Below are 15,551 nucleotides of genomic sequence, written 5' to 3' on the forward strand. Positions count from 1 at the left end.
TTTTTTATTTTTCCCTAAATTCTCACAGGGTTAAGTTTATAAAAAAAAAAAAAAAAACACTTTGCAGCAAAAGCTAAAACAACAGTAAAATAAATAAATAAAACTTAGCAATATAAACTTGGACAGATGCAATTGTGAAAGATTGTAGAGTTGTATAATATGATTTCCATTCATAAAAAATGTTTCCTAGTCTTCTGTGCTAATGTAAATAAATATAGTTTAAAAGTGTATTTCCTGTGAATTTTACAGGTTAAACTGCTCTTGCCATGGTGCAAATCTTTTACTCAGAAACTTTGCAAAGTAACAAAACTACTATTTACCCGAGCTGCATATTAAAGAGGAAAGTCTTATGGGATGCTCCTAATCATAAAGAAAACTACACAAAGACATAAAAAGCTTAGCTTTGAGATAATTTCTTTGGATGGCAGAAAATGTCTGGAGGATTGTTTATTTACACCAACAAAGAAATGTAACAAGGAACGATTACCGATTTATTTAAACTAGGGATGCACGATATCAGATTTTTGGCTGCTATCCGATATGTCGATATGTTAAAACTAATTTGGCCGATAACCGATATCAATACCGATATTTTTTATTTACAGGCATTACATAGCTTTCTCTGCTGTGTAATTAAATTACTACATTATTCTGCATGGTCTTTGTCAATTTGTCCTGCTACCAAATGCAAATGCCAAAAGGGGGCTGAAAATGATGCAACACTTCATAAGGATTGTTTAATTTCCAATTTATTCATGACATTTACTCTGTAACACAATAACACTCGAACAAGTGCAAATTTGTACATTTTCACGAATCTAAACTCAACCTGTTCACAAGCGACAATTGCAAAGTGCATAAGTAGTAGTGCATTAATAAATATACTTGACAGTTTCTTAAATTAAAAATTAACTTAAAGCAGAAGCCTTTTATATCGGTGAGTTTTTTTGATGAAATGGCTGATGTCCGATATTTAATTTTATCGTTTAAATTAGCCGATACCATGCCGATAATATCGTACATCCTAATTTAAATCCTTAAGTATTAATGTGTTTTGAAGTCAAATTCACGTTTTGTATTTACAGTCCAACCGGCAGCCGGTGAAACTCAACTTGCTCACCTGCCAGGTGAAGCCAAGTGGCGAGGACAGAAAATGCTTCGATCTTATTTCTCGTAAGTTTTACACAAACATACCTGAAAAGTTCAGTTACAGACAGGTTAGTATGATAGGAGCATTTTCAAAAAGCAAACCGTGCTCTCTGTACCGCAGACCGTTTCACCAAGAAGACCTGCTTATTAAATTATAAAATGCAAAATCATACATTTGCATGCTTAACGCCACATCCTCTGTTTCCTGCAGATAACCGGACTTATCACTTCCAGGCTGAAGATGAACAAGAGTTTGTCGCGTGAGTATTTCGTATAACTGTTGCTACAAGAAAAAAAGAAAGCAACACAATCTCATTCTGTTAGAAAGTAATCATTAAACATGTGGACTCAGCCTGGTTCAAGCAGCTAACCATACTTAGCAAACACAAAAAATGGCTACAACTCAGATAAAGAACTAAAGTTGTGACGTAGTATTTGTGTGCGAAGTCAGTGATCTGTATGTTTTTTTTTTTTTTAAAGAATCCTACTTTGATTTAAACTTTTTACCATTTATGATAGTCAGGCATGAATATAGGAATTCAAACACCCACTTTATTGTTTGTATTTTTCTTTCTTTAAATGAGGTCTTGGTTAGTGGCTGCTGTGAAGCTTTTGTGTTTTTCTCAGTTTGGTGAAGACCAGCACTGGTGCTGAGTATTTTACTGTGATGTCAGCAGCAGGATTTTGTGGTTTGACTCATGTTGCTGCAACTTTTATTCAGTTGTTTACTATGAACATGCACTTGCTACACGTTTGCAGAAACACACAATCTCAAAACAGGAGATACTGGACATTTACTTATATGTTTTAATGACTTCCTTTTTTTTAATTTTGAAAGTTTTTTTTTTTTTATGTCAAGCTTTGTTTTTGCCACTGGAAAAAAAAAAAGACAGGTGTCGCATTAAAAACTACCCGTTCCCATAAGTTTGTGTAGGTTGTTTGAAATCTTTCTCACTCTGTTGTAACAAATCATTTTATTACCTGTCAGAACTGAAACCCTCTGAAAACACATTTTGATTTGTGGCATTTTTGTTCTGAATTCTCCTCTTTTGATGGATTATTTTCTGTTCCTGTCATGAAGCGGTTGTGCTGTTTGGGTCTGAGCAGCTCGAACACTCCTCATGTCAGTGCACGTACAGTCCTCTGAGGTTTTCTGCTGTTGGTTGTCAGCCATCAGAACTCCCTTTTTAGTACAGGTATATTCCCCATTTTAGGTAAACAAACAATGTGCCTTCATATCAGTGCACCTACTGATCAGTGGATTATAAAAACCAGTTTTTCACACAAACAAGTGAACAAATAAAAACAGACTTTTGAATGAGGTCACTTTGTGGCTGGTTGTAGCTTTCCAGGGAAGACACTTAAAGCATGATGTATATATCTATACAGGTGCTGGTCATATAATTAGAATATCATGAAAAAGTTGATTTATTTCAGTAATTCCATTCAAAAAGTGAAACTTGTATATTATATTCATTCATTACACACAGACCGATATATTTCACATGTTTATTTCTTTTAATGTTGATGATTATAACTGACAACTAATGAAAAACCTAAATTCAGTATCTCAGAAAATTAGAATATTGTGAAAAGTTTCAACACTGAAGACACCTGGTGCCACACTCTAATCAGCTTATTAACTCAAAACATCTGCAAAGGCCTTTAAATGGTCTCTCAGTCTAGTTCTGTAGGCTACACAATCATGGGGAATACTGGTGACTTGACATTTGTCCAAAAGATGACCACTGACACCTTGCACAAGGAGGGCAAGACACAAAAGAGGCTGGCTGTTCACAGAGCTCTGTGTCCAAGCACATTAATAGAGAGGTGAAGGGATGGAAACGATGTGGTATAAAAAAGTGTACAAGCAATAGGGATAACCACACCCTGGAGAGGATTGTGAAACAAAACCCATTCCAAAATGTGGGAGAGATTCAAAGAGTGGACTGCAGCTGGAATCAGTGCTTCAAGAACCACCACGCATAGACATATGCAAGACGTGGGTTTCAGCTGTCGCATTCCTTGTGTCAAGCCACTCTTGAACAAGAGACAGCGTCAGAAGCATCTCGCTTGGGACTGCTGCTGAGTGGGCCAAAGTTGTGTTCTCTGATGAAAGTAAATTTTGCATTTCCTTTGGAAATCAAGGTCCCAGAGTCTGGAGGAAGAGAGGAGAGGCACAGAATCCACGTTGCTTGAGATCCAATGTCAAGTTTCCACAGTCAGTGATGGTTTGGGGTACAATGTCATCTGCTGGTGTTGGTCCTCTGTGTTTACTGAGGTCCAAGGTCAGCGCATCTGTCTTCCTGGAAGTTTTAGAGCACTTCATGTTTCCTGCTGCTGACCAACTTTATGGAGATGCAGATTTCATTTTCCAACAGGACTTGGCACCTGCACACAGTGCCAAAGCTACCAGTACCTGGTTTAAGGACCATGGTATCCATGTTCTTAATTGGCCAGTAAACTCGCCTGACATTAACCCCATAGAAAATCTTTGGTGTATTTTGAAGAGGAAGATGTGATACACCAGACTCATCAATTCAGAAGAGCTGAAGGCCACTATCAGAGCAACCTGGGCTAAAAATCTAAAAATCTTTTTTTTATTTTTTATTGGTCTTCAGTAATATTCTTGGGTTATTTGGGGTTTCCATTAGTTGTCATTTATAATCATCAGGAATAAACATTTAAAATATATCGGTCTGTGTGTAATGAATTAATATAATATACAAGTTTCACTTTTTGAATGGAATTACTGAAATAAATCAACTTTTTCATGATATTCTAATTTTATGACCAGCACCTGTGTGTGTGTTTGTGTGTGTATAAGGAGGTTAGTGCAGTGAGCAGATTGTGCTGCACATTGAAGTGCTGGAGGCCACACAGCTATAGTGTTTCCTGTCTGCGTGATTGACCACAGTCCTGCGTAGGTGTTTTGTGCGTCTGTGTTCAGTGCATCACTGCTTAAGCGTCCGTATCTGAGAACATTAACTTGGAGGCACAAATAGATTGTGAAGAAAATAATTTCCATATTTTTTTGAAGAGTTGAAACTTGATGAATATGAAGAACTGTTAATAAAATCTCATGTTTTCAGTGTTACGAACAAATCTCTTTTATCTTTAATGTTTTTATCTAGTACACTTTGTCACTTAATTTATAATTTTTTAAATAAAGTTGTAAGTTCCACAATGTCCTTACGGATTTCAGAAACTATAATTTGCATTTGTCATAATTTGCTATATCAGTTGAAAATGTCAGGCTGCTCTCTTATCTTTTCTACACAAAAGTGGTTTTTACTGAGTAATAATTTAAAACATTTAATGCTTATTAGTCTTAACATTATCCAGATTTTGTCCTGTCTTGCAGATGGATCTCAGTGTTGACCAACAGCAAGGAGGAGGCTTTAAACATGGCGTTTCGTGGCGAGCCGAGCAGCGGCGGGGAGGATGGATTAGAGGACTTGACTAAAGCCATCATAGAAGACGTGCTGCACATGCCGGGCAATGAAGTCTGCTGCGACTGCGGAGTGGCAGGTGTGTACTGCTGCTGTCTCTGGGGACGGCGGCCACCTTCACCTTCGGTCTTTGTGGTTTAACTTTGAAAAAACGTTTTATTTAAACACGCAGTCCAGTTCTGCTTGGTCACAGCTTTCTTGAACTCACCACTTAGTTTAACTGCACAAGCTGCACTGTAAATCCCCCTGCAGCCTTCAGTAAACAAGTGCGAGTGCTAAAGCTGTTAGCATTCAAGGCTCAACTCGGTCCTGCTCCTCCCCCTGTGTTAGGAAGCAAAGAGTCAGCTCTCAGGAGTCCCATAGTCTTTGACAGTTAACACATATGTGTACATAAACACAAATACTCTCACTATAAAAACACACCGCAGCTTTTTGGCTGACCAAAGGGAGGATTTGGTATGGTATGGTATGAAGTTTATTCATTTTAAAAAAAGTACAAAACAATTCCATAACAATATATAAAAAGATACAAAAGATTTAAAATGAAAGGCAGCAGAAAGAAGAAAAAATCTTATTATATCTGCCCCTTTTTTCAAACAATTATTTCAGACATATTAATTTTCAAGTAACAGAACAAAATGAATAACTTTCTAATTTTTCTAATTTTAATAAAAAACACACACTAAGCTACTTCATATATACTTTTTTAACAATCTAGATTTGATCTTTTTCTTAAATGTACACATTGACTTGACATTTTTTACATCACTCTCTAGACCATTCCACAATCCAACTCCTTGGATTGAGGTAGACCTTCCCTTCAGACTAGTTCTGAATTTTGGTTTGACAAATATCTCTATCCCCTTAAGATTGTAACAACTTTGTCTTTTAACAAAATTTCTTTGGATATTTAATGGTAATGTGTTATTTTGAGCCCTATACATAACTGATAAAATACTATAATCTACCAAATCATGGAACTTCAATAACTTCAGTTGATGAAATAATGTGCTTGATGGGTGACAGTAATGCTTTCTGGTGATAATTCTTACAGCTCTTTTCTGTAAAATAAAAATAGGTTTTGTAAATGTTTTACACGCTTTCCCCCAAACATCAATGCAATAGATTAAATGTGGAACAATGATTGTGTTATACAACATGTACAGAGCTTTATCATTTAATAATTCCCTGACTTTGTATAGTACTGCAATAGATTTAGATATTTTTGTTCTTACAGAATTTATGTGATTTTTCCATGTTAGCTGTTCATCAATGATTACACCCAAAAATTTCATCTCATTAACTCTACAAATCTCAACACCCTCAATTTTAAATGGATCATCAACAGTTTTCTTTTTGCTACTAAATATCATGTATTTAGTTTTATCTAAATTTAATGATAATTTATTAATTTTAAACCAAGTTTGTATTTTATCAAATTCTGTCTTCATCAGTTCCAACATCCGTTTTACATCTTTACCCAAACAAAAAAATGTGGTGTCATCTGCAAAAAGGACACATTTGAGGAGTCCTGATACATTCACTAAGTCATTCACATATAAAATAAATAACTTTGGTCCAAGTACAGAGCCTTGAGGAACTCCACAAGTGATATTGCACAAGTCAGATCTTACACCATTTATTTGTACAAACTGTTTCCTATCTTTTAAATAGCTAGATACCCAGTGTAATGCTGGTCCTCTTATACCATATTTATTTAATTTTTCAAGGAGAATAGTGTGATCAATAGTATCGAATGCTTTTTTTAAATCAACAAAAATACTAACACAATACTGTTTTTGATCAACAGTAGTAGTTATTTGTTCCATTATTTCCATGAGAGCCATTGATGTAGAGTTTTTTGCTCTAAACCCATACTGACTGTTACTTAGAATGTTTTGTTTAGTAATAAATTTATCTAATCTGGTCACAAACAGTTTTTCTAGAATTTTTGAGAATTGTGGTAATAAGGATATTGGTCTATAATTATTGAACACACATTTATCACCATTTTTAAAGAGAGGAACTACCTTAGCTACTTTCATATTGTCTGGAAATATTCCTTTTGAAAATGATAAATTACAAATATATGTAAACGGCTCGATAACATAACTCATTATGTCCTTTACAAACATCATATCCATGTCCACCCAGTCTTTTGATCTCTTATCTGTAAGATTTTTTACTACATTCATTATTTCTTCTTTGTCAGTTCCATTAAGAAAAATACTGTTGTCACAACTTATAACTGAATGTTTCACATTATTGTCTACTTTTGGTATTTTAGCTGCAAGGTTTGATCCAATGTTCACAAAATGACGATTAAATCCATTTACAATTTCATTTTCATCATGGATTTCATTGTCATCCTTCAAAAAATATTGTGAAATACCTGTTTTTGCTTTATGACTTTTCAGAACACTATTTATTACTCGCCATGTAGCTTTCATATCACCATTGCTTTTATTTAATAAATCACTATAATATTCCTTCTTGTGTTTCCTTATAATCGCTACTAATTTATTTTTATACTTCTTATATTTCTCTTCAGCCTCTTGTGTTCTCAATTTCAAGAAACATGTATACAAATAATTCTTTTTTTTACAAGCGTTTCTCAACCCTTTCGTCATCCATGGTTGGTCAACAACATTTCTCTTTGTACAATTATTTTGCACACAATTCTTTTCATACAGAGCTCCTAAAATATTCATAAACTCATCATATGATCTGTTCACATCATCAACATACACGTCTTTCCAGCTTTGTTTATGTAAATCATCTTTTAATTTGTCCATTGCTTTTTTTGATGTGTTTATTGTTTTTTCCTTAATTGTAATTTCTTTTGTAATGCTTTGATCATTTTTATAAATCATGAAAACTGGTAAATGATCACTCAAATCACTCGTTAAAATACCTCCAATCACATCCCCATTTGTTACATTTGTGAAAATATTATCGATTATTGTAGCACTGTGAGTTGTAATTCTTGTTGGTTTTGATATTAACGGATAAAGATTTAAACTATACAATGAATTTGTAAATGTACTGATGTTATTTGAATCTGTTTTATTTCCCAGGTCAATATTAAAGTCTCCACAGAAAAAAATGCTTTTATTAAAACTCTTGTCCAATAGTTGTACGATTTTATCAGTGAATATTTCTATATTTGATCCTGGAGATCGATATACACAACTTATTAATATGTTTTTATCATTCTTGTTTATTATTTCTATTGTTATTATTTCCATGATATTATCAACAACTATTGACATTTCATTAATTAATTTACATTTTATTTCATTTTTAACAAATAGAGCCACTCCACCACCTCTTTTTTTGCTTCTGTTCACATGATATAATTCATACCCTTCCATGTGAACATTAGTTGTGTTTTCATCGTTGAGCCACGTCTCTGACAGTGCTATTATTGTAAAGGTTCTGTTTAGCTGTTTTAAATAATCTGTTATTTTGGATATATTTGCATTTAAACTTCTACTGTTAAAGTGAATAATAGAGAGACCTCCATTAGTTATATTGATGTCATTAAACTGTTCTTCATTATAATATTCACAGTCTTGTATTTCAGGGAAAAAATTTGTATCAATCACATCTTCAACATTGTATATTTTAAACTCTGAGTCTTCGTATGTTGCCATATTATAATGTATTTGTTTGTTTTATATTTTGATTATTTATTGCTTGTGAAGTTGTGTCAATGATTTATCATCTATCATTTCCTGAGCTTATTTTAGTCTTTCCAGATCTTTCAGGTCTTTTATTATTTTAGCCTGAGATCCTTCCTGTATTTTGATCCAGATGTTTCCATTTCTTGTCCAAGTTGATGCTATTTTTTTCTGTTTTTTCAACCACCTTGCTTCACGTGCAATGTTTCCATTTTTTTTAGTTAGATGTTCATTTATGTAAACATTTGTTCCCTTCAGTTTTTTTGCTTGCATTATTACATGGTTTCTTGATTTCCTGCTAATGAACTTGATGACTATGGATGGTTTGGCTTTATCTGATTTGTTGGGCAGGGTGTGACAGATTGAAATATCCTCATGTTCGATGTCAATGTCTTTGCTTTGTAAAAAATTCACTACTTGCTCCTCCAGAGTCTGTAGTTCTTCCTGTGGTGCATCTTCTGCTGTGTTAGTACCAGCAACAACTCTTGCATACGTTCGGTTCCTAACTTCCAGTCCAGTGATCACCAAGTTGTCTATTTTTGTGTATTGTTCCATGTCGTCAACTTTCTGTTCCAGTTCAGCTATTTTTTTGTCTTTACTAGTCATCAGTTCTTTCAATTGTCTCACTTCTTCAGACAGTCCTGTTAGTAAATCACATTTAGCTGATAATTTAGTCATATTTGCACTCAATTTAGTCACTTCAGCACTCAAAAAGTTCAAAGATTTTTTAACTTCCTCCATATCTTCTGAATTACTTTCCGACACTTGTCTCTTATCTCTGTGTTTGCTCGGCATTACTCACGATACTTCTGGATTATTGGTCTCAACTCTCAGAAGCACAGGATCCAGCCACGAGGTTCACAGGCTAGTGTTGTTAGCTTATGTTGTTAGCTTGTTGTTAGCCGAGGCCTAGCCAAATCTAGTCGAGGACTAGCGACAACAACCTCCAGGTCCCACGATTCACTCGGTCCAGAAGTTCGCAGCCCCAACGGTGACAGACCAGGTCCCGGTTGCAACAGCTCCCAAATCCCACAGCTGTAGTTTAGCTTCTTTGGTTTCCGCGGCTCGCAGGTCCAATCGGCAACGGACCGGGTCTCCGACGTAAACAGCTCGGTTCAGCGGCTCGCAGGTCCAGTCGGGCAGTGGCGGACCGGGTCTCCGACGTAAACAGCTCGGTTCAGCGGCTCGCAGGTCCAACAGCGGCGGACTGGGTCCCCGACGTAAACAGCTCGGTTCAGCGGCTCGCAGGTCCAATCGGAAACGGACCGGGTCTCCGACGTAAGCAGCTCGGTTCAGCGGCTCGCAGGTCCAACAGCGGCGGACCGGGTCTCCGACGTAAAGAGCTAGGTTCAGCGGCTCGCAGGTCCAACAGCGGCGGACTGGGTCCCTGACATAAACAGCTCGGTTCAGCGGCTCGCAGGTCCAGACAGTGGCAGACCGGGTCCCCGACGTGGCGGACCGGGTCCCCGACGTAAACAGCTCGGTTCAGCGGTTCGCAGGTCCAACAGCGGCGGACTGGGTCTCCGCAGGCCTCACTAGCCGAAGCAGCTCTCTGGCCAGCTCGTTAGCCAAACGTTAGCTAAACTCGTGGCTCAGCTTCCACGGTTCAGAGCGCGCGGATTTCCTTCTTCCACCTGTTCTGTATATATATATATCCACATATGTATTATCTATATAGATATATACATACACATATACAGTTGGAGTCAGTTTTGTAAAGTTGGCAAAGTTAGCTAGAGATCGGAGGGAGCATCAGTCAACACCTCCTACTCCATGGGCGCCATCTTGGTTGGTTTCATACTCTGAAGGGAGTAACATACATTTCTAGGCTTGAGAAACCACAACATTACATCACTTTGTTATATAAGTCGCACACGCTCTGTTGACCCCAGCAGTCTGCAGGGAGGAGAGGTAATTTGTCACTTCTTTGTTCCTGTTGCTGCATCCTTCAGTATTCAAGGTTTTATTGGAGAAAGTAATTTCATATATGAACTTGTTTTGATTTTAAACATACATTTATAACTGAATATTTTCAGTGGTGATGCTACTGGGCATTATCTTTAAGTAAAAATAGCTTCACAGGTTGTGACGTTCAAAGGTTTGAAACCTTGTTTCTGCTGGTCTGAGAATAAAGAGGTCATTGTCTCATTTTATATTCACCAAAGAGCTCCCTTTGTATGATTTGCAGCTATAGAGGTCACACAGAAATGTGCTTGTCATGTTTTAACACACTCTTTGTGACCTGCCTTCACCTAGCATCTGGTCAGTGTGCTTGAGTTAGTGTTTTCCTGCTTTGAGTTTTACTCATCTGTTTTTGAGTTTTTTATATATATATATATATATATATTTTTTTTTTTTTTTATTTCCACCGACCTCTACTTGCTGCATAATGTTCGAGCAATCAGCTCAGTTTTAGACTTAAATCTGCCAGATTCGGTTTTGGAACCCATGTGATGTTAACGTGCAATAATACACTTGTTTCACCAGCTAAAGTATTCTGACTAAAGATTTAGTCTTAATTGACCTAAATCTAGTTTCTACTGTAGACGATAGAATAATTCAGACAGCTAAATGTAGAACAAACTGGATTTTGTTCTTCTTTGCAGACCCTAAGTGGTTGTCCACCAACCTGGGGATCCTCACCTGCATCGAATGCTCCGGCATTCACAGAGAAATGGGAGTTCACATTTCACGTATCCAGTCTATGGAGCTTGACAAGTTAGGAACCTCAGAACTCTTGGTGAGCTACACAAATACTTTGCCAAATTAAAAAATATCCCGGTTTGCTCTACAATATCTCTAATGTTTGTATACTATTCACTGTATTTCACAATACAATTTAATATTCATTACTGTATTTTTTAATCAGCTTTATTAATGTAAAGTAGTCCCTTGCTACTTTGCGGTTTGTTTATCGCGGATTCGCTCTTTTGTGGTTTTTCAAAATAAGATAGGACATGACACACAATTGGCTGATTGCTGGATGACCAGCATTGAATTTTTATTTAAAATAAATTATTTTAAATTATTTAGCACCTGTGTGCAGCCCAGAGCTGCAGAAAAAGCTTCCTCCTGCAGCTGAACAGCTGATCAGCTGTTCTCCATACAGAGCAGAGAAGTGGGCGTGGCCGAGAGCTCATGCAGGTGGCTGAGAGCAGCAGAGGCACAGAGAGGGAAATCATGACATTCTGTGCAAGAGTGTGGGAAGGGTTTAAAACGCCTTTATGTATATATATATATATATATATGTATATGTATACTGAAATAAACTACTACTTACTACTTGTACTACTATCCCTACTTCGTGGTTTTTCACTTATCGCGGGTCTTCAGGGTACGGCTCCCCCGCGATAAACGAGGAACTAATATATATATATTTATATTTAAATTGTCTACATTTCTGTGTGTGTTTGTATGTCTGTTAGCAAAATATCTCATTAACTAGTTAAGCAATTTATTGAAATTTTAGAAAATTATTTTTGCATGTGCATTTGCATCCTTTTACTTTTGGGAGTCAACTTGATTCAAGAATCTTCCACGTCTAAACAGCTTTCATAAACATACAGCTGGTTATACAGTAGTTCCTCGATTATCGCGGGGGTTACATTCCGGATACCCCCTCAATAAATGAAAATCTGCAAAGTAGAAACGTTGTATTCATTTTATTATTTATATATTTTTGAAGGCTTTATAAATCCTTCCTACACTCTTTGAATGTTCTAAACTTTTAAACCTGCGTACTTTTAACAACATACATATATATTCTGCACAGTACTACAAAATTTTATATGGGGACTCACCAGCCTTGGTCTGGTTCGGGTCCAGTTCTGATCGGCTCTCTGCAGCCATTGAGCACCAGATGCTTTTGGAGAGAGCCGGACCTTTGGAGAGCCAGCACAAAACCACACGTTCCCTATCGAGTCCAAATAATCCAGAGTGATCGGGATGAAGAAAGTCTGGGTGAGCTCTGGAGAAGACACCGGACCTCCAAGCAACGCCTCACCGCTCGAGAGGCTTCTTGGGCCAGCAAACAGCTGTGATTGACCGATGAGGCTGGAAGTAGTTCTGGTCTGGTTCTGATAGGCGCTCTGCATCCACTGAGCGCTGAAGTCACTTTGGATAAAGACTGAACTTTTTATTCAGGTTCGGATCAGATCGAAACTTTCCCTCCATTTCAGTAGAAAGCAGCGTCCGGATGCACTGTTGGCTTCTGGGAAATGTATTTATTTTATACTGGCGATACAGTGTAGGCTTATTGAAAGAAAACTACAAAATGGCGGCGCCTGTCCGAAGTTTTTTTCTGTTAACGTTTTATCTGTATCCTCCCAATCACGTGAGTAATATTAAAGTTGACAATCATTGAAAAAACGCGAAAGCGCGAGTCCGCGCAAGTCGAATCGTGAAGTAGCGAGGGACGACTGTAACTCAGTAATTTTTACAGATATTAAACGAAAACTTGGTATGGGGATAGCGGAGAGACATCCCCGGCACATAATTTGAGCACAGATTACGAGAGATCTTTGTTTAAAACTTTTACTTGTAAGGGAGTGGGCAATATGCATTCTTTCAAGGAATGCTGGTTTTTAATTATAAATTTTCCAATAAACACACACACACACTCGCATACGAGGGACAAACGATGAATAAACAGAAAAATTGAGCAGAATTTAAAGCTGAACAAAACTGGATTTTCCAGAACTTCTGTATGTTCCTTCTTGTAATATTAATATTATCACATGTTTTTGTCTTTCTCTGCCAGCTGGCCAAGAACATAGGAAACAGTAGTTTCAATGAAATCATGGAGGCGAACCTTTCCTCCCCTTCACCAAAGCCCAATCCCTCCAGTGATATGTAAGCACACCAGATTTCATAGCAAACATCTGCCTTCTCTGGAAACGCTTTTTAAAATGTTATTTTATCTCCCACAGGACGGTGAGGAAGGAGTTCATCAACGCTAAGTATGTGGACCACAAGTATGCGAAGAAGACGTGCACGTCTGCGGCTGCTAAGATGATCGAGCTGTTCGAGGCAGTCCAGTCCCGAGACCTGCTGGCTCTGGTTCAGGTCTACGCAGAGGGGGTGGAGCTTATGGAGCCACTCCCTGAAACCGGACCGGTGAGTGAAACCTCTCATGCAGAGATTTAATGCTCTCCTTCAGCTAAAATAAATAATTAAATTCTGTTTGTTTGTTTAACCTCAGATTTAATCAACTTTGAGTCCACGTTTCTATGCAGTCAGTTTTAGCCAAGCAGCAAAAATTAAATCAGATTTTTTTTTTTTTTTTTTGTAAAAAAGGCCAAAAAGTCATGCAGTTGTATTTTTTTCTTTCTGTAAGGAGTAATATTTAGATTTAGACATTTCAAGTTTCAAAACTAGCATAACAGAAAATCTAAAATAAAGGCCATACTGTCAAAAAAAATAAAAGTACAAATAAATATTTCTGACCGTGGCAATTATGGAAGATTAATCTTTTGACACTTTTAATCAAACACAACTGCAGATCTTGATACTTCGTCTGAAAATATTCCTGGAATTTGTGCACCATGTGAAATCGTCTTTTAATCTCTAAATGCACAGTAGAACAATTGAGGACGTATTCGGATTATCGAGCAAACTAGTGCAAGGAGTCCACATGGTAGAGTCCAGTTCTGTGTGGGTGAGGTTCCAAGAAATTGAAATACAACCAACTTATTTCAGTAACAGCAAAAATAGTTTCACAAGAATCTGCACATTTTGGCTGTGCGTTGAGCCAACCAAACGTACGAGTGATCAGAATCTGGTAGTTTATGTTTAAGGAGAGGTCTGTTCAGGGAAAACATTTTAGATTTTTTTTGTGTGTGTGTTGACTTAAAAAAAAAAAACATTTTTAATGAAGCCTACATTGTACTAATGTTCAGCCTAAAAACTCAAAAGAATTCGAGATGAGCCTTTGTTGTGTCGGCACAGTGCTTCTTTGTCAAATCTGTTAACATTTGTTACCAAAGACTGCACGCACGGTCATAGTCTCGTTGAAAGCAAAATAAAAAGAAATGAGTTGTAGACCATTTCCTCTGCTCGGTTAAGAATAATGTGTCTTGGCAGCCATGATGACGATGTCTTCATTTACTATTCCAGTTAAATTACCACTAATGGAGAAAGTCTTCCTTCACACTCCTCTCATTGTGTCTCCTCTGACAGCAACTTATGGCCATGTTACACTTTAAATTTGTGTAATTGGCAGAGAATTGCCTGCTGAAAAGCTTTAGCTGGTATTAATTTATACAAGCTACATTTTTACATTTTAGAAAGGAAACCATCACCTTTCAGACACTGCAGGCAGATGAATCTTCTTCTAACAAACACTAAACTGTAGCTCTGTAAAAGCTCCTTTTAGGTTGTTGCTTTATTTTTTTTCATGTTTGTTTGAAGTTTATTCTCATTGAAACAACCAAAAAATATCACTTTCCTGAAAGAAATAGTCTGAGTCATTTGAACAACTTCACCCTAAGGTGCTGAAATCCTGTAACCTTCCGCCATAAACCATAGCAACATCAGTGTTAATTTAATATTTAATCGTCTTTGTGTCTTCTGCCTTTTTGAATCGCCGCTTTAGGCTTGAATTAAAGTTAAACGAGAAAAGTTGCATTTCCTGTGAAAATGCAGTGTGAATGTTTATTGCAGAAGAATTTGCGGAAAAACAGCTGAAATTAGCAACAAACAAAAACATGCTGAGACGGTAGTTGAAAATGTAGACCAATGGAAATCAGCAGGAGAAAGCAGAAAGAACACAAGTTGAGATGAGTGCAAAAAATGTGGTGTTAGCTGAAAAAGCTCATATTAGCATAAAATAGCTAAATAGTAGCTGAAATAACTGAAACTAGCAGAAATAAGCTGAAAGGAGCATAAGTTGAAATTAGTATAAATAATTTAATTAGGCTGAAAGTAGCAGAGATTATCACAAAAAAAACTTGAATTTATCTGAAAACAGCAGAAATTAGCTAAAATATGTGTGTGTGTGTGTGTGGGGGGAGCTAGCTGAAAAGTTAAAGCAAACTTAAATTAGCAGAAGAAAACAGAAAGAACATGTTTGCCCAATTAGTCCAAAAGAAGCAGAAATGAGCACAAAAAAGTGGACATTGTCTGAAAACAACTGAAATGAGCTAAAATATGCTAAAAAAAAGAGTTAGCTGAATAGTTGGAACAAACTTAAATTAGCATAAAAAAGCAGAAAGAACATGTTTGCCCAATTATGCCGAAAGAACCAGAAGTGAGCACAAAAAGTGGAAAC

The 15,551-nt window shown here is 36.8% G+C and overlaps 1 protein-coding gene across 6 annotated transcripts in view; it reads left to right on the forward strand.

The window, feature by feature from the left end:
- asap1b (ArfGAP with SH3 domain, ankyrin repeat and PH domain 1b) overlaps positions 1-15,551 on the forward strand; it is a 100,048-nt gene that overhangs the window by 69,055 nt on the left and 15,442 nt on the right. For all 6 annotated transcript variants that reach the window (XM_037694468.1, XM_037694463.1, XM_037694464.1 and 3 more), the window contains 6 exons: positions 1,086-1,173; positions 1,361-1,409; positions 4,514-4,680; positions 10,891-11,024; positions 13,044-13,135; positions 13,213-13,399. In XM_037694468.1, the coding sequence (XP_037550396.1) occupies positions 1,086-1,173; positions 1,361-1,409; positions 4,514-4,680; positions 10,891-11,024; positions 13,044-13,135; positions 13,213-13,399 (717 nt within the window). The remainder of the gene's footprint in view (positions 1-1,085; positions 1,174-1,360; positions 1,410-4,513; positions 4,681-10,890; positions 11,025-13,043; positions 13,136-13,212; positions 13,400-15,551) is intronic.

Source organism: Nematolebias whitei, chromosome 20 (genome assembly GCF_014905685.2).
Source record: "Nematolebias whitei isolate Nwh7 chromosome 20, NemWhi1, whole genome shotgun sequence".
Lineage (NCBI taxonomy): Eukaryota > Metazoa > Chordata > Actinopteri > Cyprinodontiformes > Rivulidae > Nematolebias > Nematolebias whitei.